General features: G+C 40.4%; 1 protein-coding gene across 1 annotated transcript in view; it reads right to left on the reverse strand.

Annotated features, from left to right (window-relative positions):
- Nucleotides 1–22,771, reverse strand: part of STK10 (serine/threonine kinase 10) — a 92,377-nt gene that overhangs the window by 39,887 nt on the left and 29,719 nt on the right. The window contains exon 2 of the mRNA XM_048491087.1: nucleotides 15,461–15,625. Within this exon, the coding sequence (XP_048347044.1) occupies nucleotides 15,461–15,625 (165 nt within the window). The remainder of the gene's footprint in view (nucleotides 1–15,460; nucleotides 15,626–22,771) is intronic.

Genomic DNA, 22,771 nt, shown 5'->3' on the forward strand with positions numbered 1-22,771 from the left:
CCTCCTCGCACACACACAGCTTGCATTTTACGGATACATTCTTCATTTTTAACAACTGCCAGAAGTGCCACTCTCACAAATCCACCACTCAGATGTCATTAGAATTCCCAGCCCCCAACAGTCTGTACAATTCACTTGCTCTATGCCTAAAACATTTTCATAGACCAAAAACATCCAATTTTCGGACCAGAGTTCTTGGACGCACCAAATTTCAACTTTCTGGATAGTCTGGAAGCAATTTAACAGGCAGAAAATGGTGTGTTGGTGAAGGGGTATACAGCCGTAATACTTTCAAGTTTTCCTAGCAGACATGGTGCCTTTGGTTACCCGTTCTTTGGATTAAGCTTATTGGGAAGTATACTTCTGATAAAACCATAGTGACCAAGTTTTAATCTGTGAAGCCAGAGCATCACACTTCACTATGTTTATTAGTAAAATGGCAAACACCCACAAAGCAGTGATTTCTGTAGGGGATTCCCTCGACATGCAGCAAAACACAACTTTGTAAATCAACCAAAAAAAGAGGACCCCATCAAGCCCCTTAATAAGAACCGTGAAGGCTTTAGGAGGCACTGAATGCAGAGATCAATTGAGTCTATTAAAGGGGATGTGGGAAAAACCAGAGAGGAGTAGAAATTGATCTGCTCAAGCTCCTCAGAACTTAAGTTATAATATGCTGAAAGGAGAGACTGGGCTGTCAGAGACAATGTCTACATTACTGCCCAGGCACTTTTTCATATCCCTCTGGCAGACAGAGAGTAGGAGGGGAATAGCTCCAGTGGCACTCCTTATCAATCAGGTTTGGGGAGTTTGACTGTTGGTTACAAACATTGATAGACAGCAACCTGAAAAAGCAGATTCTGACATTACTTAGGTACGGACAACCTTTTTTCAACAATGATATGAGCTTCAGTTGCTGCTAGATGCCCATTATGTTCTACTTTATTATAACAAATATTCTTGTTGTGGCAAAAGAGTTCAAACTGGCCACACATTGTTGTTTCACTTTCTGCAGCATGTCCCAGCACAAGACAGCTTGTTGCTAGAGCTAGCATCTTTCCACAAAAACAACAACAGGATATTAGTTTGTTGATTTCGGCGGACATACCGTACACACCAATAGAGCATTATCAGTGTGCTCATCACCACTCGCTTAACAGCTGTTGATGTACTGGAACCTTAAAACCACAAATCAAGAATGCAGTTATTTACCATAAGTTGCTTGTTATAATAATGTCACTTTAAGCACCTGCAAGAAAGGCTGCAGGACTTCTTAAATATTTCTGATGTGAGCCAGCTGAGTATATTCTTTACTATAATTGCTCCACATTTTATTCCTATACCTAACTCATTCCCTGCTTCTGCAACTGAAGTATGCAAGAAATGTCTTTTCAACGGCATTCTTTAAAATCCAGGAATGTTCCTGTATGCAGGGTTTGTTTGCATGAGGGATAAATGATTTCCTGAGAAAGTTGGGCTCAAATCAGAAGAAACTTTGGGTCTTGAAAAGGCCACAGAAGAGAGGAACAATGTCATCCTTGCATTACTGATTGACTGATTGAAAACTCACACAACCATTCATGTGGCTGCCTTACCCCATGTCACCTTTGCCGTCAAAATTATTATCCAGGCAAATTAATAATTGCCTTCCTGGACCTCAAGGCTTCTTTAATGTATGATACGGAATACTTCCCCAGTCCACCTCCAAAGCTTGCCCCCATAAACTTGGGGTGTTTCACTCCAGGTATCCTTCAGTCTTGCTATCTTTGTCTCATACTGCTATGACTATCCAGCTCCGTAATTTTTTTAATCAAATGTTTGCCAACTGCAGTGCCACTTTCCTGTACCTTGAACAGCCACATGACACAAATTCAATGTTCTTTCTGTACAAACAGTCCAGGGAGACTCCCAAGTTACATATCTAAGTCTTTTTTTATTGTAGAAAGACACATAGGTAATTTTACAGCATTCTACTGATTAAACAATATGTTATTTGCATTGTACCATCAGTCTGAAAATATGAAATTACCACCAGTAGTAGAAAGTTTTGTTTATATCTGTATTTTGCCTGTTCTTAACAAAAGAAGTAGAAAACTTTATGTGATGAGACCATAAAGACTAATGCTTGTATGGATATAGCATCTAGCAGAGGATCCAGTAACTTAAATCTGGCCGGTTTCTAGTCCTTATAGCTGTGAAGAAGACTACAAAGAAACACTGACGGATGAGCAAAAAGGGGCCCAAGCAATAATTAGGGGGGGGGGCGGCTCAGGGACCTGCTGCCTTGCTCATATTTACAGTTTTTGTACCTCAACAACCCCCCTCCACTTGTCACATCCTTCCTTATTTTCATTCCTTGTGATCCCCTCCTCAATTCTTTGTTTATTGTACACAAGACTTAAGGTTTCAGACTTATTTCTATTAGGAAAATCAAGGCAGGACTTGGCCTTTAGTACAGAATATAGCCTTACCACAAAGTGTTTTCCATTGCAGTGTTGCTTCTTTCAGACGTCTGTACCTACAAACTGGACACTGACACAACATTGACTTAAAAATCTTGTTCTCCAACATGAATTCACACAGCTGACATATTAAAGCAAGCTAACAGGAACATGGTAGAGTTTGATCGGACAATGCAATGAACATGGTAGAGTTTGATCGGAACCTCATAGCAAAGTCTTCCTTCGCAATGCCAGCTCGCAACCTCTCCAACTCCATCTCTGAAAAATTTCAATGCCTTAGGACTGCCCTCCCATCCTCCCCAAGCTCTGAAATGAGAAGACAAACATTCCGAATTGATACAATTTCAGCTTTTCACATTTAGCACAGCAAAATGCTGCATCGTCATCTCACAACCCATCTCACACATGTGTTTGTATGTTAGAAGACACACTGCTCATCTTTGAAGCGGCTGCAGATACATGGTTTAAATAAAATAATCACTATTGTTTTTGTTAATAATGGCATTGTAATGCAATTTTTTGCATATTTTATTTTTATCTTGTTTTCAGGATGCTAAGTGGAGACAGGATTTTGGCCTGGAGACACTTAAGGTCTAATTATCCTCTGCTCAGATCTTTCACATTTTTATTCGAGCTTTCTTTCAGAGTCAATGTTGTGTCACAGTTACTGTCACACTAAGACAGGAGAGAGAACAGGTTTCAAATCTGACGTAGTCATGAAGCTGTGTATCCCTGGACCAGGTACTGTGTTTCAGTCTACCTTAAGCTACAGGACTGTTATACAAATACAAAATAAATAAAGGGATGGATCTGTGTGAGCCACTCTGAGCAACCTGGAAGAAGAGCTGGATAAAGACAGGAGCTCATAAAAGCTTACGTGGTGTTCCCCTTCACCATTTCATCCTCACAAGAACTCTGTGAATCAAGTAAGGTGAAAGGGACTGGCTGGCCTAAGGTTACCCAATGTGTTTCACGGCTAAGCAGGAATTTTTTTACCTAGGCCGCCTTCTCAGTCTAATCATCATCATAATGCTCATTAGCCCTATTAAGATATTTGCATAATTTGTTTCAGTTTACAGCACAGAGGGTTTAGGAGAGGGATATGGATAATGAAGAATCCCAATAAATTTAGTATAATGAAGTAAACAGCATGATTGGGGCAAGATGGAATGAGAGCCAAAAACAATGAATCTAGGATATCAATTTGCATTTAAGAAATGCCAAAGAGATTGGAAACTGGCTGTTTAAGTTGTTATTTGAGTAGTTCAAAGAAGCTGCACAAAGATTTAATACAGTCTGATAAAGACTGTAAGTTTTACAATACCTGATCAGATCCAGATCCATTTTCTCACTGTGGTTGTGAGTTTTTAGGTGCTCACACACTGTGCAGGAAGGTGATAGGCCTCCCCCTATCTGCCCTCAGCATCTGATAATCAGAGGTATACAGCTTCTGTTCATGGATGTTCCATTGAGCTTTCACAGCTAAAAGGAAAGTGAAGAGGAACAGGGCAAAATACACAACAATTACACTCTGCCACCCCATTCTTCTAATCTTCCATAAGCATCTTCTTGGAGGCACTGAATAGATCTAGATCTTCTTGCATGACTCTGCAACTTTGGATTGAATGACCATCTTCCTCATTCCTTCCTGCATATGTGTGTGTGTGTGTGGGGAGGGGCAGCGAGGGGGAAGAGGCTCAGAAAAAACATTCTTCATGCAACCTGATGCCATCAATGCCAGACTCAGGAAGAAGTTCACCACACAGGGGGTAATCTTTCCAGCAGTGCTAGAGACAAAGCCATTCACAGAAACATTTTCAATGAGAAACTTTGCTACAGGTATCTTTGTTCCAAGGAGTCACATTCTGGTGGGGTGAAAATATGCACTGAATTTGAAATAACTAAGAGGATTTCAAAGCTCATGGGTACTGATTTAAAGCAAAAATTAACTGCAAAAACTAAGCCATATATTGACCCTACTGGTTCTTTTATTTCCATTCACAACACACCTCTTATCTAAGGCAGAATTATAGCATCAAGCAGAACACATAGAGAGCTCTAAAGATTAAAGCCCAAAAATTGGCATGTCACAAATACAGTGAAAAATATAGAGGAACAGCTGCTGGTCGTGTTCAAAAGATGAAAGATGTTTATGCTCACCAGAACTGGTGTAGGTTCTCAATCACACATGCCAAAAATGTCTAGAGTCCCAGAATAAAATATCCTTGGAGAGGAGCAAGAAACAAAGGAGTAACACAATAGCATGCTCTTTTGTAGGTTAGAAATGTCCTAACCATTTTCAGTGGATACTATATAGTCAGGTCCAGATGCAGAAGCAATAGGAAATGGCAAACTGCCCACTTTCACTGAAGTGAAGGTATCATTCAAAGATGTGGTCTACTGGTGACAGCTAACATAATTTATAAATATGAGAAACTTATAATAGTGATTTTTAAATAGACTATGACAAAATCCAGCAATAATGAGCTAACATTTTTTAGATATCTGAGTATAGATAACTTCGTATAGTGTTTGAAGTTATAATGAGTTATCCAAGAATGTCTGCACTTATCAAGTGGGACAACTAGCTATTGTTAGGAGATATAAATACAGGAAACTGAATTGATACCTGCTTGGTACCTGCTTATTTCTGGATAAGATATTTTTACGGACTGATGTAATTGTTCCCCTTTATCAGTGTAGTAGTACAGTTGATATAATTTTCTTTTCTGTTAGTATTAAAGATGCAGAGTTATACGGTAGATAAAATGGAAGCAAAAATTCTCTAATAGTATTTTTGAATATAAGAACATAAGAAAGAGCCTGCTGGATCAGACCAGAGTCCATCTAGTCCAGCACTCTGCTACTCACAGTGGCCCACCAGATACCTTTGGGAGCTCACATGCAGGATGTGAAAGCAATGGCCTTCTGCTGCTGCTGCTGCTCCCGAGCACCTAGTCTGCTAAGGCAGATATACCCATAATGAACTAGAAACATTGTTCAGGTGTACTCTGCAGGAATGCAGATCTAAGATAAGAAAGCTAACTAGACATATAGAGTTTTTTAAGTGCACACCTGCACCTGAATCAGGCCTGACCAGAGTCATCCAGAACACTCAGCTGGTGAGATGGTAAATGAAAATAGTAACCTGAAGTCCCCAGGCAGAGTTGGAAGAACTGGGTGTGAGCTAGCACATTCTTTGTGCTCTCCCTAAAATTAACACTAACTCATTTTGCGTTAAGTAGACTCCCAAAGCAAGAAAAACATTTTAAAGTACTAATTTCATAGTCCCACAGCCACAATCCAGTCCTTCATATTAACTATCTGGAAACACCACAATAGTAGCAAAGCACTGCGGTGCGGTGGTTTGGTCTAGGACTGAGAGGTGGGTTGAATTTCACACTCAGGCATGAAGTTCACTGGCAATGCAATCTTATGCAGAGTTACGCCAGTCTCAATCCATTGAATGAGCTCATGTTGGAGTGACTGCACTGGATTTCACTGTAGGTAACACTGGACCAATTGTTCTAGCTCAGCCTAACCTTTCATACAAGACTAATATGACAGTGAAACAAGTTCCTTGATAGGACAAAAAGTAACAGGTAGACTAAGTAATACATGTTTTATCACAAAGGAAGGACCACTGAAACTGGGCAACATAAGCAATAGAAATTCAGCTATCAGAGACCCACAAATACAAAGGTGTCCATACATATCACTCTGCAGCTCAGCAGGAAAATTGAGTTTTTTTGTGATTGAGTTACCCTTGTGAAAATTGTGATTGAGTTACCCTTGTTCAATAGTTTCTGGTCATGCTGTAAACAACTTTTAACTTATGCCTAATAGAGATTATCGTATCTCATAACATCAGGAGTTATTACACTGATCACATACAAACAACAAGATTTCAAACATTTGGTGGGATTGTAAATTCATTTTTTGTATTCCATATCTTGATACCAAGCTACTTTTGTGGGTGTAACTTTTGCAAGTTGTATTAAGTTTGTAGAAACATGAGTTGCACAGCAGTAACAGAAGTGTGCACATTTTACTATGTTGTGGACACCTATTGTACACATTTCCTCTCACTTTATAAATAAAAAACTCCTTTCATAAACATGTTTAGATATCGAAAAGAATGGATGTTTACCATGCATGTACAGTCCCAAAGAGGTTTGTGATCTGGACTAGGAGGAGAAAGGGCTACATCCAGGGCTTTCCCTGCCTCCCATGTGATGAACACGTCACAATAGTCATAGGCAACGGTTAGAACCAGAATGTCATTCTGTTGCTCTAAAGAAAAACTATCTACCTGCAGGGACACCATAAATCGGCAGCATCTTGACTGCAATTTATACACACAAGCAATTTAAAGCAGTGATACCCAAAATTATGCAACCATTTCACCAAAGAATTTCTTCTTCAAAGCCAAGTGCTAGTTGTGGCTTTTCTCCATCTCATTGGAGCAAGAGGTACTCCAGAAGAGCCCCCGAGGCATAATATTTGTGTCCACAGGAAAAATCAATTCAGAAACAGCTGCCTCCATCATAGGAGGAGGTTTGGTTCCTCCAAACATTTTGTGGCACCTCCCAATGTTTTACGATCCAACTTCTCCATGACAGCCATTTAGTCATGCCATTCATGACTGTACTCAACTTTCCACAAGTGCCCACAGGTTCAGCAAGGTTGGGACTCTTTCTCAATCTCACCTCTCATTTATTAGATTCTGGTTAGGATTGTGTTTATAGCACTCATTTTCATTTGGAGTACTGTATACAGTTCTGGTCACTGTATCTCAAAAAGGACATCATAGAGCTGGAAAATGTACAGAAAAGAGCAACCAAGACGATAAGTACCTTCCTTATGAAGGAAGTCTGAAGAGTCTGGGACTTCTCAGTTTAGAAGGAAGATGACAAAGAGGACACATGATGGTTTATAAAATTATGAGTGGGATGGAAAGTCTTCTCCTGAAATACTAGAACTTAAGAGTATTCAATGAAGCTGATGGGCCATAGATTCAGGACCAACAAATGAAATAGTAGTGGTAATGGTAGTTGCTGTTCTAGAGCTTCCAGTTCTAGAAGTTAACATTAGAGGAAGGCCTTGGCCTTTACGCTCTGTTGTTGGACCATCAAAAGAACAGATTGGTCACTGTGTGAGACAGGATGCTGGACTAGATGGACCACTGGTCTGATCCAGGGCTCTTCTTATATTCTTATGTTCTCATTGCTATACAAGAAATTCAGTCATGCAATCAGAAAAGACTCCCACAGCTCAGCAATCAGTATGATACTTTTTGTTGAGACAGCTTTGCAGTACCTTCGCCTGAGATACAATCCATCCAAACCTTTTAATACACAATCTCTACTCCTTTCACTAAAGGGGATTTAAACTCTTAGGCACAGCAATTTAACTGCTGAGAAAGCAAAGATTAGTGTTGCAAACTTGGCACCACCCTTCCTGTGTTAAGAATTCATGACCTTTGGTCCCTCGTCTTTCAAACTGGCAGCTCATTCAACTATCAACCCCACAGGGAAAAACATTGAAAAGTAGGGTGTGTGCATATGTTTGTGACTGAGAAAGTGTATATCAGTGCAATCCTAAACTGAGTTACACTCTTATAAATCCATTTAAATCAATGAGCTTAGACAGATGTAATGCTACTTAGGGCTGCAAGATATGAGTTTGCCAGACTGTATACTGTTGGGTGTGTTCCTTTGTTTCTCTAAAACTAGCCCAGAATTTCCAGCTAAGTTCTCAGTGTAAACAATCCCAAAACTGCCTCTTTCCCCAATACCACAATTTCTAAATGAAAATATGAAGCAATTCATGCAAGAATCTTGTAAAAAGCTGATGTGTCACAGACAAAATACTTTCTCATCTGTTTTGGCATATCACTAGTGTTCTACTTTCTTCTGGTGATGAGTGTAAATGAATACTGCTGCTCAGTATGATTTGTGCTATCAGATCTGAGAGGGTTTGGCCCTAGATTAGCAGCAAAACAGATAGGAAAAACTGTTGTGTCACCTCCCTTTCTGGTCTCTTGCATCTGCTATGCAATTTCTTTTCTTTTTTAAAATTGCACAGTCCAGTTACCAATCTAGATTCTCAGAACTGTTTACATCCAGAAGTTGTACTACTACAATTAGCCTGGCAGCTAATTTCTGCTCTGTCATGAAAAACCGCTAACTTGCATCTCACCTGAATCAAGGGCCAAAAACTTCAGATGTTACTTGAGTTCATAACTTGTCATGAGGTATGAGAATCACACTTCATACGTTATAGTAAAAGTGAGGAAAATTGGAGTGACGAACCTCTTGTAGAGGTCTACTGTTACTGTTGGCAAGATAGAGGGTGTGAGTCAGAAAGTCTTTGGTTCCAAGCTTGCCTGTGCTATGCATTCACCAGGTGGGCAAAGGCAAGGCACCACTCCTTCAGCTCCATCTTCTATCATATTTTAAGACTAATAATACTGACCTACCTTGCAGGGATGTTGCAAGGTTTATTGAGGTAATGCATATGAAGTACTTTGAATGCACAAAAATGCAACAAATTCAAAACTTCAAATTCAAAAAATATTGTGTGAATCTGATCACATCGGCATCAAAGTGATTTTTGTGAAGTGACAGGAATAACTCCCACTTTTTGTTAGATTCTGCATTACAGAGCTCTGCCAGCCCACTGCCATGTTAGCTCAGGAGTGGTCAGGATAAGAGTTTTTGAACTGGTGACACAAGAAGTCTTATAGTTCAGGCTTCAGCACCAGTTAAAAGGAAGAAACGACAGTCACTTCATCCTAAAGTGCCCTTGTTCTTCAACCGCCACAGCAGCTCAGGTGATATTAATAGATAGGAGCAGTATCTTAGTGGGAAAGCAGATGCTTTGAAGACAGACGGTTTCAGGTTTATTCCCTAGAATCTTAGATATCAGATACTGGAGAAAGAGCTTAGAGAATCTGTGGCAGTCACAGTAAAAATAGGGCATTAGATGGGCCAGTGGTCTAACCACTGGTAGTTTCATGGCTCCTATGAAAGCTCCCAAGTGAGGCTTGCTTATAGGCCTCAGTGAGAATTAGAGCTTCTCTTGCTAACCACAGACTGGCTTCATGTGGCTCCATCATCATCTGCACAGAAGCCAGCACTGACAGGAGTATCTAAAAGCCCTTGAAGCTGTCTTACAGACTGTACCCACACCTCCTGAGCACTCAAGCGACCACCACACAAGTCATGGCAGATTTCTGGTGACTTCACACAGAACAATATGAAACAATCTTTACTGGGGGAAAAAAACCCAAATGTCAACAGCTTGTCTGGCAAAAAGGCATTCAGTAGGTGGAATTTAAATAGCGAGCTCTCTGTAAAACAGATTGCTTCCAGTTTACCATTATTCTCTTACAATGAAAGGACACTATTCACCAGCTAAGGCATAATGACTTATTTCTTTCTGAGCAGAAATAGCCTACAGGGAAAAATATTTGGGAAAGTAACCAATCAACCCCAGAAGCAAGTTACAGGAATAGGAAGAAAAAGGAAAGGAAGCAGGTTAAAGAAAAGACATAATATTTGGGTGTTACAGTTAAGATCCTTGTTGCAGAAGGATCTTGAAGAGCGTTATCACTATTTCAACACCTATTTCAGCACTACAAGTGTTACCTAGACGTCCTCACAGCCCTATTTTTAAAATATTCATATATCCTGTTGAGGGTGTATCTATAGAAAATGGCACCAGGGTAAGCACTGAAATTGTGCAACACCCCCCACCCCCGGCAAAAAAAAAATTCCTGCCAGTCTTTCCCATCTTGGTAACCAGCTCTCAGGCTGCCAGTTCTGCTCATTGCTTTTAACCATGGGTAGACCAGCTCTCAGAGTGGCAGAGGCAGATGGAGGTTGGTGGGGCACAGCCTGGAGGGGGAGGGTGCTGTGGCTTTGTGCCTTGCAAAGGGGTGGCCAGGACGCCCCCAGACACATGGCGCCTGGGGCACACATTATGACTTGCCCCATCCTAGATACGTCAATTTATCCTGTTCTTTCATGGGGCTGCTAGTGGCCTCTCATCCAAAGTATCAAATGTTTTATCACAAAAGGAAGCACCACTTTGCATGTCTTTGACTGACTGTATTTTAGCATGAGGTAAGTTATGCATACTTGATAAATGATTCCTGTTCAAAATTGATGGCTAGTTATGTCTAGATATGTTTACATTTGAATAAGGATAGCTGTAGAATGTTTTCAAAAGGACAAGTTCAATACCAGGAATTGATGCATTTGTTTAATAAGCTTTCCTTTATGCAGTAGTTGGAATTAGTAAAATGACACCACAGTGTTTTGTTTATTCATCAGCTGGTGCACATAACAGCAAGGCTGATATTTCATTTTTATGTTTTAAAAAGTGTCTTCAGAGAATTGACAGCCTCTCAAAGATTTTCTTCCTTCAGACATGTCTTCAGAGCTTCCTGTCTGCATGAGAAACAACCCCAAAATGCATTGCATTATGTTTCGGTTCCCTTGCCAGATCAGCTACCTGAGTAAGCCATTGCTGCATCACCACTTGCAAGGGTGAAGTACTCTAAATGAGTACACAGAAGACCTGAAATAAAAATTATTTGGATGTGACCTGACAGATGAGAGCTTGTGGTCTGAGAAAGACCTTTCACCTGAAAAGGGCAGCAGGAAGTTAAGTAGCAACCTTAGGTCAAGGCCTGACCTAAGTAAAATGTCCCATCAGAATAAGCTGCCTTCACACACCTGCTTAGTTATTCATCATTTCAACTGTTTCAGAAAGAAAGTCCAGCATTTTCATTACTTACACCATTTCACACGACCAGAAGTTCCTCATGGTTGATTCCTTCTGAATCTAATGCTACTTCACATACTTCCCTTTCCAGCAGTAACACATGTGTCGGAAAAGTATGTTCCTGTGTGTTACCTGTGAGCATAAATGTCTTTGCTGGATTTGCTACAAACATTGGAAAGGTGATAACATGCAGGGGTTTCCCAATGCATGTTCTTAAGTGAAACAGAGGCCTTTTCTGCACATGCAATATTGACATGAAAGAGAGGATATTGTACTTCCTAGGATTATAATGTCAACCTAAAATCTGAAAATAGATAACATACATCCAGTGTAAAATGATATTATTGCAGGCTGAGTAAAAAGCCTGAAAATGAATTAGGAGAGCTGCAAACTGCTACAGCTTGCAAGTAGGAATATAGCACAGTAATTCTTCATTTAAAAACTGAGCCAGAAAAGACAACTGCTAGCATTTAATGAAACACAGAAGCCAACATGCCTAACTGTAACAGCTATGCTACAGAAACACCACAATAAAGGAAACAAAAACGGACAAGATGTTACCTATTCTTCCCCCTACATTCCCTCTGAGTCATTTTTACACAGCTTTTAAACACTTTGAAACATTTACTACTCGAGAATTCCAATTCTAAGATATCTGGTTTAATAGATGTCATCTGGATAATAACTGGAGTGCAATCTGTCTGGGATCAAAATTTTAGGCAGTCTCTGGGGAGTAAATTGTGAATCATCTCCTTCCTTTTCCTTACATCCCACTTGCACCCTACTTCTCAAATACTTCCTTCCAAAATACCCTTAGCCTATTCACTCCTGCCCAAGCATTTCAAGCTCTGCAAGCAGTTCACTCTTTTTAGCCACAAATACGTAAACTTGGACAGTTTCCTTATCCTAAATGTATCTGGGTTTGCACAAGGCCCATTAGTTGATTGCAGATTTTTGATTTATTACAAAGCAAGGATGTTTTGACAAGGACTTGTACAGGCACTAGCCAAGATTTAAATTTAAGCTAGAAGGGGACAACCACTATTTACACTTGCACAGAACTGATACACAATTGGTCTTTAAATAAAAACTTGACAGATTCTGGCTGTATTTGGAAGTGAAAACTCACACTTTCATTCTGAGTAGTCAAAGGGATTGGGGGAAGACAGGTTTTTTTTTCAGAGTGTTGGAAGTGGAATGAAAGGAGCATCATTTCCTGCGGTGCTTATTTTCAAACTAGTATCAGAAGAAAAAGAGTTTGGATTTATACCCCCCTTCTCTCCTGTAAGGAGACTCAAAGGGGTTTACAAACACCTTCCCTTCGTCTCCCCACAGCAGACCCCTTGTAAGGTAGGTGGGGCTGAGAGAGTTCCAAAGAACTGGGACTAGCCCAAAGTCATCCAGCTGGAATGGTAGGAGTGAGGAAGCAATTCTGGTTCACCAGATAAGATTCTGCCACTCATGTGGAGGAGTGGGGAATCAAACTGGCTTTCCAGATTAGAGCCTACCTGCTCTTAACCACTACACCATGCTGGCTTCTCATTCACCTCTGATAAACCATGTTATGTATCCCACAGTCCACTTTGGCAAGAGTCATCCCTTAACATTAGCAGAAGTGATTTTTTAAAATCTGAAGAAACAGACTGTGTAAAGAAAACTTTATTATAGCCAAACAAGGATATGTGTTTGTACAAGTACAGAGAAAGAACTACAGCTTCAGTATAGGTTTGCTTTTGCACACTGGCACAGCTATTATTGCACTAATAATGCATTTATATTAGACTGGAACAAACAGTTAGTGACCCAAGGATCATGGCATATGCACTGCACTGCTACACCTGCACAATAATCCTTTTGCTTACATAAGAGTTGCTATTGTCATCTAAACATGCCATGATATCTTAAGAGCTACTCAACCACTGAAATATTCTTTGGAAGCTCTACTCTGTGTGATCTAATCTCGCAAGATGTCATTCAGAAGTTTGATTATCCATCTTAGAAGTACAAGAGGCTTTTTCGGCTGTGGCATCTCATTGGTCCCTTCCGTACATGCAGAATAATGCACTTTCAATCCACTTTCAATGCACTTTTGCAGCTGGATTTTACTGAGCAGAATAGCAAAATCCACTTGCAAACAATTGTGAAAATGGATTGAAAGTGCCTTATTCTGTATGTGCGGAAGGGGCCATTGTGAACTTCCCTCCCTACATCTGTTTCCTAAGTCTTGGATGATACTTAAGCCTTTCAATTGCTGATGCTCAAGGTTTTTGTGCATGTGTGCAGCTACCATTATTGCTACAGTGCTGTTTCAGAGGACTCCTTACTGTAATTTCAATACTGATAATTTCTTATTGTAGTGTTATTTAATAAGAACTCTATGTTATTTCAAAATAATTATATTAAAACACAGAATTATATTAGAACACAGAAGAAGCAAGAATACTTTATGTACAGAAATGGAAAACTCCAGCTACACCTTCAATTGGAGAATGATGGGTGACTGTATTAGAGTTGGCAGAGATGGCCAAACTCTACTAAAAAAAACTAATTTTTTTTGGACAATTGGAAATCCTTGACAGATTATTTGGACAAATCAGGAAAAACAAATTGATTATTTTTTGGTTTTGAAGTTTAGGCATTATTAAAATAAGATATTAAATATTAATATTAAAATAACACTTTTACTACTACACCCTTCCAGTTTATCAGTCTTTGTTCTCGATCAATAGTGAATAGATTAGGATTTGATAAGGGGAGCCTGGTCCTAAACAAATTCAGTACTATTGATTTGGATAGCCAATTTTTGAATGACACAAACCTGCACAGGACCCATATGGTCAAGGGGTGAAGCTGGGAACCCAACTGGAGCCAAGAGATACAAAGGCAGAGCCAAAACCCCCAACACTATTCACCTAGAGTGCAGAGGGATTTTATGTCCCCCAGCTTCCAAGCAATCCATTCCTATATGATACCAGGCTAACACAGACCAACTTACCACAATCCAGACCCCAAGTGTGTCACAAACACAAAGAAAGCAGCTGCATTTATCCTAGGACTCAAACTATGAACATATATACTACTTATTATGAAGGAATCAATTAAGCACCGAGAGAAACAAGTACATTTAACAGGCAGGAAGTACTGGATGAATGTTTCTAGTCTGAAAGAAAATCAGTGAAGCCATGAAGGTATTTGCTATATAACTATACTGAGTTAACTGAAATGAATCAACTAATACGTATCTGAGGACTTAAATACTATGCTGTGGAGGTAATAAGAAAGTCAGCCAAAACCACAAAATAAGTGAGCCCATGTAAAAGAGAACTCAGGTAATGCAAGCCAGCAGAAATCCATTATTTCTTGAAATCACAGTTCCATGCTAAGGATTACAACCAAAATCTGGTAAATTCAAAATATCTCAAAAGACTCAAGCTTTATCATCCTCATCCCCATGACCTTAAAGGGATTCCAAAACTTAAAGGGAAAATATTTAAAGTGTGCAGAATATACTGATTGCCTACAGGCAAGTGTTATTGTCTAGTACCTTGGCAATTTGCGAGGAACATGATAAAAGTATTGTGTGTCCTACTCTAAAATTTCAATAGATGCAAACAAAAATTAATACAGATGGTTGAAACATGGATTAGTCATTCTTGCATGGCCATGCAAGCAAAACCTCTCTTTGTTGAATGCTTTCAGAACAATAGAACATAAATATTTAAAAAATGCTAACCAACAAGGAATGCAAACTCTTGCATCAGGAAAACTTTTGTTAAGTTCCAAACAGAACTTCATTTTTATATCGAAACAGTTTTGCATTACAGCACATTGCTGAAAAGAAAAGAAGGTGTCTTTTACAAGATGGAAGGTAAAGAGATTTCTCAGTCTAGGCAAGTGAAGGGCCTCTGGAACCAATACAGAAAAAGCAGGCTATTTTTTTAAAAAATCCAGTGTTTCCTAGCACAAATTAAAGATTGTACCTAGTGTTAAACAGATATGCACTCTACATGCAAATGTAACTATATTTACAACATCCAAAGAAGTAGCTTTTTCCAACAAGGCCTCAACACAAATATTGCAAACCTGCTTCCAGCCAACATTTTGCTCACTGGCAGGCCACAATTTTACTCTCAAGCTGTTCCATGCTATCCTTGTAGGGCTATTTGAACTCTAAAGGATCATGTGTAGCATTAGGGTCATCTTACCCACAGTTTGCTGTCATAATAAAAGGCTCCTAGTAGTTTTACAATATAAGGGTGGTCACAAGTTGCCAGGATGTCAATCTCCACCATGTAGTCCTCCAGTTCATCTTCACTCTTGGTCTCAATGACTTTGGCAGCAGCTAAGGCACCTGTCTCTCTGTTTTTAGCCTGCAACATAAAAGTGAAGGGAACAATATAATCAAGGATCACCATGGGCATGAAATTTCATGGCTAGGAAGAATTTCCACAATAAAAATGAATGAATTGCCAAAATAAAGTTTTTATTTTAGATGTTACTAGTTTAATTTAAAAAAATACCTTGACGGAATGGCAGAGACAGATAAAAAAAGTTCATACGCAATGACAAAAAGTCAAGAATCGTATTCAAAGTTTAAAATAATGGGGGGGGGGGGGAGAGAGACCAGAGGAGGACTAGCAGTACCTAAGAGTAAACTATACTATCAAGCAGCTGGTCTGATCTGGATTATGGACTGGATTAAAACCCCAGACAAAACAGTAATAAAATTAGAAACAGCAGATCTGAAAGAAGGGTTACATAATTGTTATAGTCTAAAAAGAAACACATGCAGAAATTCAGAAAATTTTAAACATTAACATCCCAATCCAGGGGGAACTGTACAGAGGTGGTCAGGGATGGTGCTGCTGGGCTGCCTCCAAAGAAGCAATCGGCAGCACCGACACTGGGGGAATAGAGGAAAACTTTTACTTATCTGGAAAAATCCATAGCATAAAGTGATTTACACTACACTTTTTGCTGGTGTAAGTCTGCACCACTGGAAGCGGGCATTTTCTGGCCTGAAAGTGCACTTGGAGCTGAATAATGTTGCCTTTGCCTCCTGGAACATCCCTGGGACACCCCCCCCCCCATGCCAGCGTGGGCATTTGTAGTGGAAGCCAGCCGCTGAGGGGCCAGCTTCCAGGTTTGGACACTGCAACAGCTGGTTGCCAAGGTAAGTCCCTGGATGCCGGCATCCATGCTATTTTGCGTGGTGCTTGTGGCACGGATGCCAGCATAACCCCTCCTCCGTTTCCAGTGCATCTTCAGGCCCCTTCCTTTTGGATTCCACAGTAAATTTGTTAAGGATGCCAAGAGTATGCTATTAGGCAGTTTCCTAAGAAGCATTCCTAAAATCTTGGAGGATATACAATAACAGCAGCTAAAGTTACATTCACAGCAAAAAGGACAGCAGAAGAATGTCCAAGCTGAGAGTATTGGAAAAGCAAACTATGCCCTTTTCCACTGAAAGATCTAAGTGCGGTCAGTCGTGGTGCAGCAGCAGTAAAAGTAGAGTATTTCCACAGCTGAAAATAGTCCCGAATGTCTATGAGCATTAAATAATTATTTTAAGGTGCAGACTTCGTCAAAGCTATCATTCTGTGCACTATTAAACATGGTAGTTTGACAAGAGAGCATTTATGATGTCTTGAACAACTATCAGAGAACTTGCCTTTTTTGAAAGGAGACATTTCTCTCCATTGAAAAAATGGCCGATGGAGTAGGAAAGGGCTTTTCAAATCTTGTGCCACGATTATTGTCAGAAGGTGAGAAAGAGGAAGCAACCCAGGGGCTCCCACCCACCCACACTCCTTCCTACCTCCAAAGATGGGGAGATTACCGAACTGATGTCTTCAGCTCTAGATCGGGTATGCCTGACTGCTGGTGCACAGGCTCTTGGCACAGTTGCCAAATGGAGAGCCCTTCATGCTCTCCTGGAAAGTGTAGAGTCAGCTGAAGAGGCACCAGAGAAGCTGCAGCAGTTCCAGACTCATGAAGCAGATTGCACAAGCAGTCACTCCAGAAAGGGGGGGGGGGCGCAGTTCAGCCTGCTAGCCAAAGCCCACCTTTCCTAGCCGCTGGCGGGCAGTACAAGGACAGCAGCATTCCTTTGCCGATGGTTTGATGTTCACACCTCATTAATATTTTGAGTAAATACATAGTAATATATTCTTATTATGTACATACTGCAATAACCGTTTTTTCACGATTCATATTCTCCTATCTCTGGAATAAATGGGGCTTCTGTTTAAATGATAAACTTTCACTTACAAATTGATTTAAATGTGCCTAGTAAGTTTTACCAAAAAAAGAGGGAAGGGGGTCTACTGAAATCAGGCTGTAGGGATACCATGCAATTTTCTTTCTTTTTTCATTTGAATGGGGGTGGGGTAGGACAGAATAGAGTAGGCACTAGGATCCCAGTAGAGTACTAAGCTACAAATAAGATCCAGGAAGAAGTTGTGAATGAATTTAGAATTCTACTTAGATCTTTTGGTGGAAAAGGGTATAGTTGACTATGTAGTAATGACAAAATTAATGAATTCTGTAAATAAGACACCAATAAAAAATTTTCAAGATAAATAGAATTCTTATTATCTATATTATTTTTTAAAAAATGACTGATGGAGAAAGATGTTGAAATGTTGTACATAAATTATTAATACCGTAATCCTCATCATATGATAACTATTGAAAAGGGGTCCAAAGGAAAGAAGAGATATAAAACACTTCAATATATCACAAATAAATTATGATAATATGTACTCACTGTTTAATATGTGAGAATTATAAATTTATAGTAGTAATGAGTTATTTTTATCTACTTCATCTATCTGAATTTATGTTATAACAATCTCTAATATTATTAACAGGTTAATCATACATTGCATAAAGTATTTTATGAATTCTGTTAGATTAAGAAAAGCATTATTTCATGTTTATTATTATGTCATTTGCTATTGGCAATAACAGCTATTATAATCAAGTGTCTGTTATTTTCCAGATTACCGTGTATGATATGATATACCGTGTATGATATGATATACAGATTACCGTGTATGATATGATATACAGTTTTTTTATGTCTTCTGATGTAATTGTGATATTTGCTTTAATTCTCTTTTTTGCTTTCTGTTTTGTTTATATTTATAGTGAAAATTATTTTTTAAAGGATCACCATGGGCATCTATGTACTAAAAAGGTAGTTTCATAGGTACATGCTGATTTTCTTACAGATGTTAACAGAGTTATTAGGGATAATTATGGCTCTGACAAGTAATCCTGAGAAAAGTTAGTGCTGTTCTGATGTTCCAAGTGCTATAACTAATGGCAAGTGGCCAACTGTTCACAAGGCTACTACCTGGGATAGGGTTGAACATTATTTTCTATACTCATCCCCAACTCGGATGCATAATGCAGCACGGAATGAACAATGCACCACTCATTGACTACTACTCCATTATGTTCTCTATATTATGCCCCAGAGTGTGAAAACCAATGACAACACTGATTTCTGAATTCCTAGCTCATTGTTACATTGGTCAGTTTCATCTTCCATGCACAGTATATATATTCCCAGTAGCAGGAATGGTGACTCTGCAGAGTTTTATACCCTAGCAAGCACATTCCTTGACTCATGGGTTGAAGACCAGCGTGACAGACCACATCATTCTCTGGTGCTTTCTGTACTGCAACTTTCTCATTTAGGACATAGATTTGTCTTCCTCTCAGAGACATGCAAAAGTATTTTCTGGGCACAACCTCATATAGTAAAGTCAGCAGGTTACAAGCCAGGGGAAAAAACAGAAGGAGAAACGCTAAGGGTGCGGAGGGTGCAGTTCTCATGATTGTTGTTTCTTTTTACTGGACTGTTTAGAAAGTCTGTGTGGAGAGTTTATAAAGGGATCCATTCCCAGCATAAACATCCAAGGTGGATTTGACTCCATTCCTTGCTATTAGTGGATGCACAGCTGTTGTTCTCAACTAAGAGCCAGTGTAGACTGGTTAAAAGAATTCTGGAGATGTATACAAAGGGTGTTTGCACCAGCCAGTGCCTCTCCAAGGCACATAAAGACAAGGTTATACCTCTCTTTACACCCCCCCCTTAATAATATCCTTATGTTCTTCTATGCAGGAATACAATTTGCATCAGCAAAAAGCAGCATAAAACATATTTGCATGTAGTTCAGCATCTTGAATGGGAGCAGCAAGCTGGAGCATTGTCGAGACAGCTGATCTGTACTTATAATACCTATAGTTTCTTGATGGAATCCTTTCCATGGGGTATAGACTAGGAAAGGTTTCAGACCTAGGTTCTTTTTCTCTCTTTATTACATTTACTTGTCTGCTTGTTTTTTAATACTTTTTATTATGGTGGTTACTACAGAAAGCCTTCACTGGCAGATGTGTTCATTAGTGAGCATCCCATGCATGAAATTGCAGCATGCAGCCCTTCTCACCTGCTAATTTAGAAGGAAAGCAGGCAGCACAACTTATGATCTCTGTTTGGGCATAATGCAAAAGCCCTTGAGCGGCTGTTCCCAAACTTTTTAAGGCTGCCACCCCCTTGGCTCCCATGACACATCCCTGGGGCACCCCCACACAAATGGAATTAAGTCTACTGCAAATTCAAAATAACTTCTAACACTGTAAACACACAATACCTAGTAAAAGTGAATCAAATTACTGAGCTGTTTTAGCAACATGAAAGGATATGTGTGCATCTCACCCATTATGTCCTCACAGTTTTAACGGGATGGATGAGATTGGTACTGGAATATCAGTTTCTCAACAGCAGGCTGCATGGCACTAAGAAGTCTTAGATCACCACATTCAGTAATTTTCAACCTTCTTCTCTGCTTGGAAAGAGGGTGGGTGATTGCACTGAAGTTCAGCTCTACTAAATATTATGTTGGGAAGGCAATACAGTACATCTTGACTCTGTCTCACAGCAGGGTAGTAGTCAGGAAGGTCTTTTTGAGAGAATTATGTAAACTGGACATAAAAACTGAGTAATAAAGATGCCTTTGCTGGGTCTTTGCCTTGGCTCCCGTGCCCCACACCCCACTCAAAACTACACAGCGAGGAGAGCACTGCTGCTTTTCCTTTTAAAAAATCTTGCCTTGCAAAGCAGCAGTGACTGGGCTCCTGGGCTTTTAGCCTTGACTTACCCTAACCCCACCCAGGGCTACACAGCAAGGAAAGTGCAGCTGCATTTCCTTTAAAACTGACCAGTCACCAGGATGGAAGGACAAGATCTTTTCCCCACAAGCTGGCCCAGAAATCCCTGCAGTGCCCCACTGCCATCCCAAAATTCCTCACTGCCCCGTTGATGTTTTCCCCACCCCCACCTTTGGAATCCCTTCCACAGAGGAAAGGGATGCCTCTTCAACGAGGCACTATGCAGTGCTTTATTACTAGCTTTGGTCGAGATGTGCAAAGTGTTCCAGCTTATCACAGGTTATCCTGACACAAAGTCATTGCTATAGACACATCCTTAATGCGTGAAGTCACACCCACAACCAGCGTTGTGGGTAAGCTGCATGGCCATACAGAAACCATATAAGAGCCACACAGTTTGGGCAGTTACTGGAAGTGGGAGCTCCTGTAGGTGGCTCAGTTACATGCAGAGGTAAGGAAATCTGTGCAGTTCCCTACCACAGTTAGAGGGACAATGGCCCCAACCCATGTGTATAGACAGATCTTAGCTTGTGTTTCCCTACTACAAAGCACCACTGCAGGAAAAAAGACACAGACCACATGTCTGTTCAGCACCAAACAACTCAAATATCTGTCAGACAGGTTTGAATCAGTTTTTTGCATGTGCAAAAATGCTGCAGATCCGAACAGCTTGGCAGCAATTAATGTTCATAATGATTACTGAGATGAACATTGAACTGTGGGATTATTTTTAAACACAACGTCATCGATGACTGATTTACATGATTTGTAACTGGTAACTGTTTAGTTAATCAACTGCCTGCCTAGTGGAACAGTGGCACAGTGGGTTGTGTACAAACATGAATACACTAAAAGCCACTTGTACTGTCAGGAACGAATACGGCGAAGCAACCTGCCAAACAGCTACAAATGGATGAACAGATAGGCAAAAATTCCATTGAAAAAATGGGTCCACAACAGGTGAGCAGGACATGAGCCAAAATGCTGGGTGTGAGAATCTCTCTTCATAAAGGGAAGTACACCTAAGACAAACTGGTAACTGGAGGAGGGAGAGAATGCATAGATACCACTGCCTATGCAGGCAATGGTTAAGGAGTCCAAGGCCTGCCTCAGAAGGACAGGCACAAAGGAAGGCTCTATATTTCCTGCTCAGGAAAGAAAACATGCCATTAGGGAGAGCCCCCCACCCTTCAAATTCTTTCCCCTTCTAAAAGGGCAGGAAAAAAATGGGTTTCTGCCTTCCAAGTCTTAACCATACTGATACATACATATCAGGTAGCTCAATCCAGATTTTGGTGGTGGTGGTGGTGGGGGGGGGATGAATGGACAGTGGAAGCAGTAGAGGGCCATGCTGATGCATTTGCCCCTTTCAATCAGTGTGAAAGGCATACACACTGGCAGAGAAGACAAAGGTGCAAGTGTCCAGCTGCCCCATAGCTCTGTGGCAGGCAAATTTGGAAGTGGGTGATGCTGCAGAGCTATGCTGGCATCTGAGTGGACTAGTCGGCTTCCACTAAGGCTCCAGCCCAGGAACACAGCCATCTGAGCTTGCAAACTTATGCCACACATTTTGGCTATGGGGAGATTTGGGTGGCAGGAGAGTTATTAAAATACTCTCGTTTCCGTGCCAATCAAAGCCTTTGCCGAGCCATCCCCTGCAGCACCTCTGCAGCCGTCCCGATCTGGATTGTGCTCTTATTTATGTATGTTTATATCTGTCTTTATCCCCTATCAGGATCTAAAGTAGCTTGCATTGTTCTCCTCTCCTCCATTTTATCCCCACAACAACCCTGTGGGGAAAGGTTAGGCTGAGAATAGATGATTGGCTCAAGGTCATCCAGCAAGCCTCCATGGATAGCAGAGATTTGAACCTGGATCTCCTAGCCCATAGTCCAACACCTTCATCTCTACACCACATTGTGTCTTATCTTAAATATATTGTCGAAGGCTTTCACGGCCGGAATCACTTGGGTGCTGTGTGGTTTCCGGGCTGTATGGCCGTGTTCTAGCAGCATTCTCTCCTGACGTTTCACCTGCGTCTGTGGCTGGCATCTTCAGAGGATCTGATGTTGGGAAGACTACACAGACTACACAGAGAAGCAATTGAAATCCATAAGCACATGGACAATTTTAACAGGAAGGAAGAAATTATGAAAATGAACAGAACTTGGCTGCCAGTGTTGAAAAATACTAGGGTCAAGACTGTGTCAAACCAGCTCCACACAAACACAGGATGACCATAGACAAAAGAAACAAAGGCCAGGATACTTCTATTCAGATGCTCCCACCAGTGACCTTGCTATCTACAGGGTTACTCCCAGGCTATAGTCTTCATT

Source organism: Sphaerodactylus townsendi, linkage group LG03, assembly GCF_021028975.2.
Source record: "Sphaerodactylus townsendi isolate TG3544 linkage group LG03, MPM_Stown_v2.3, whole genome shotgun sequence".
Taxonomy (NCBI): Eukaryota; Metazoa; Chordata; class Lepidosauria; order Squamata; family Sphaerodactylidae; genus Sphaerodactylus; species Sphaerodactylus townsendi.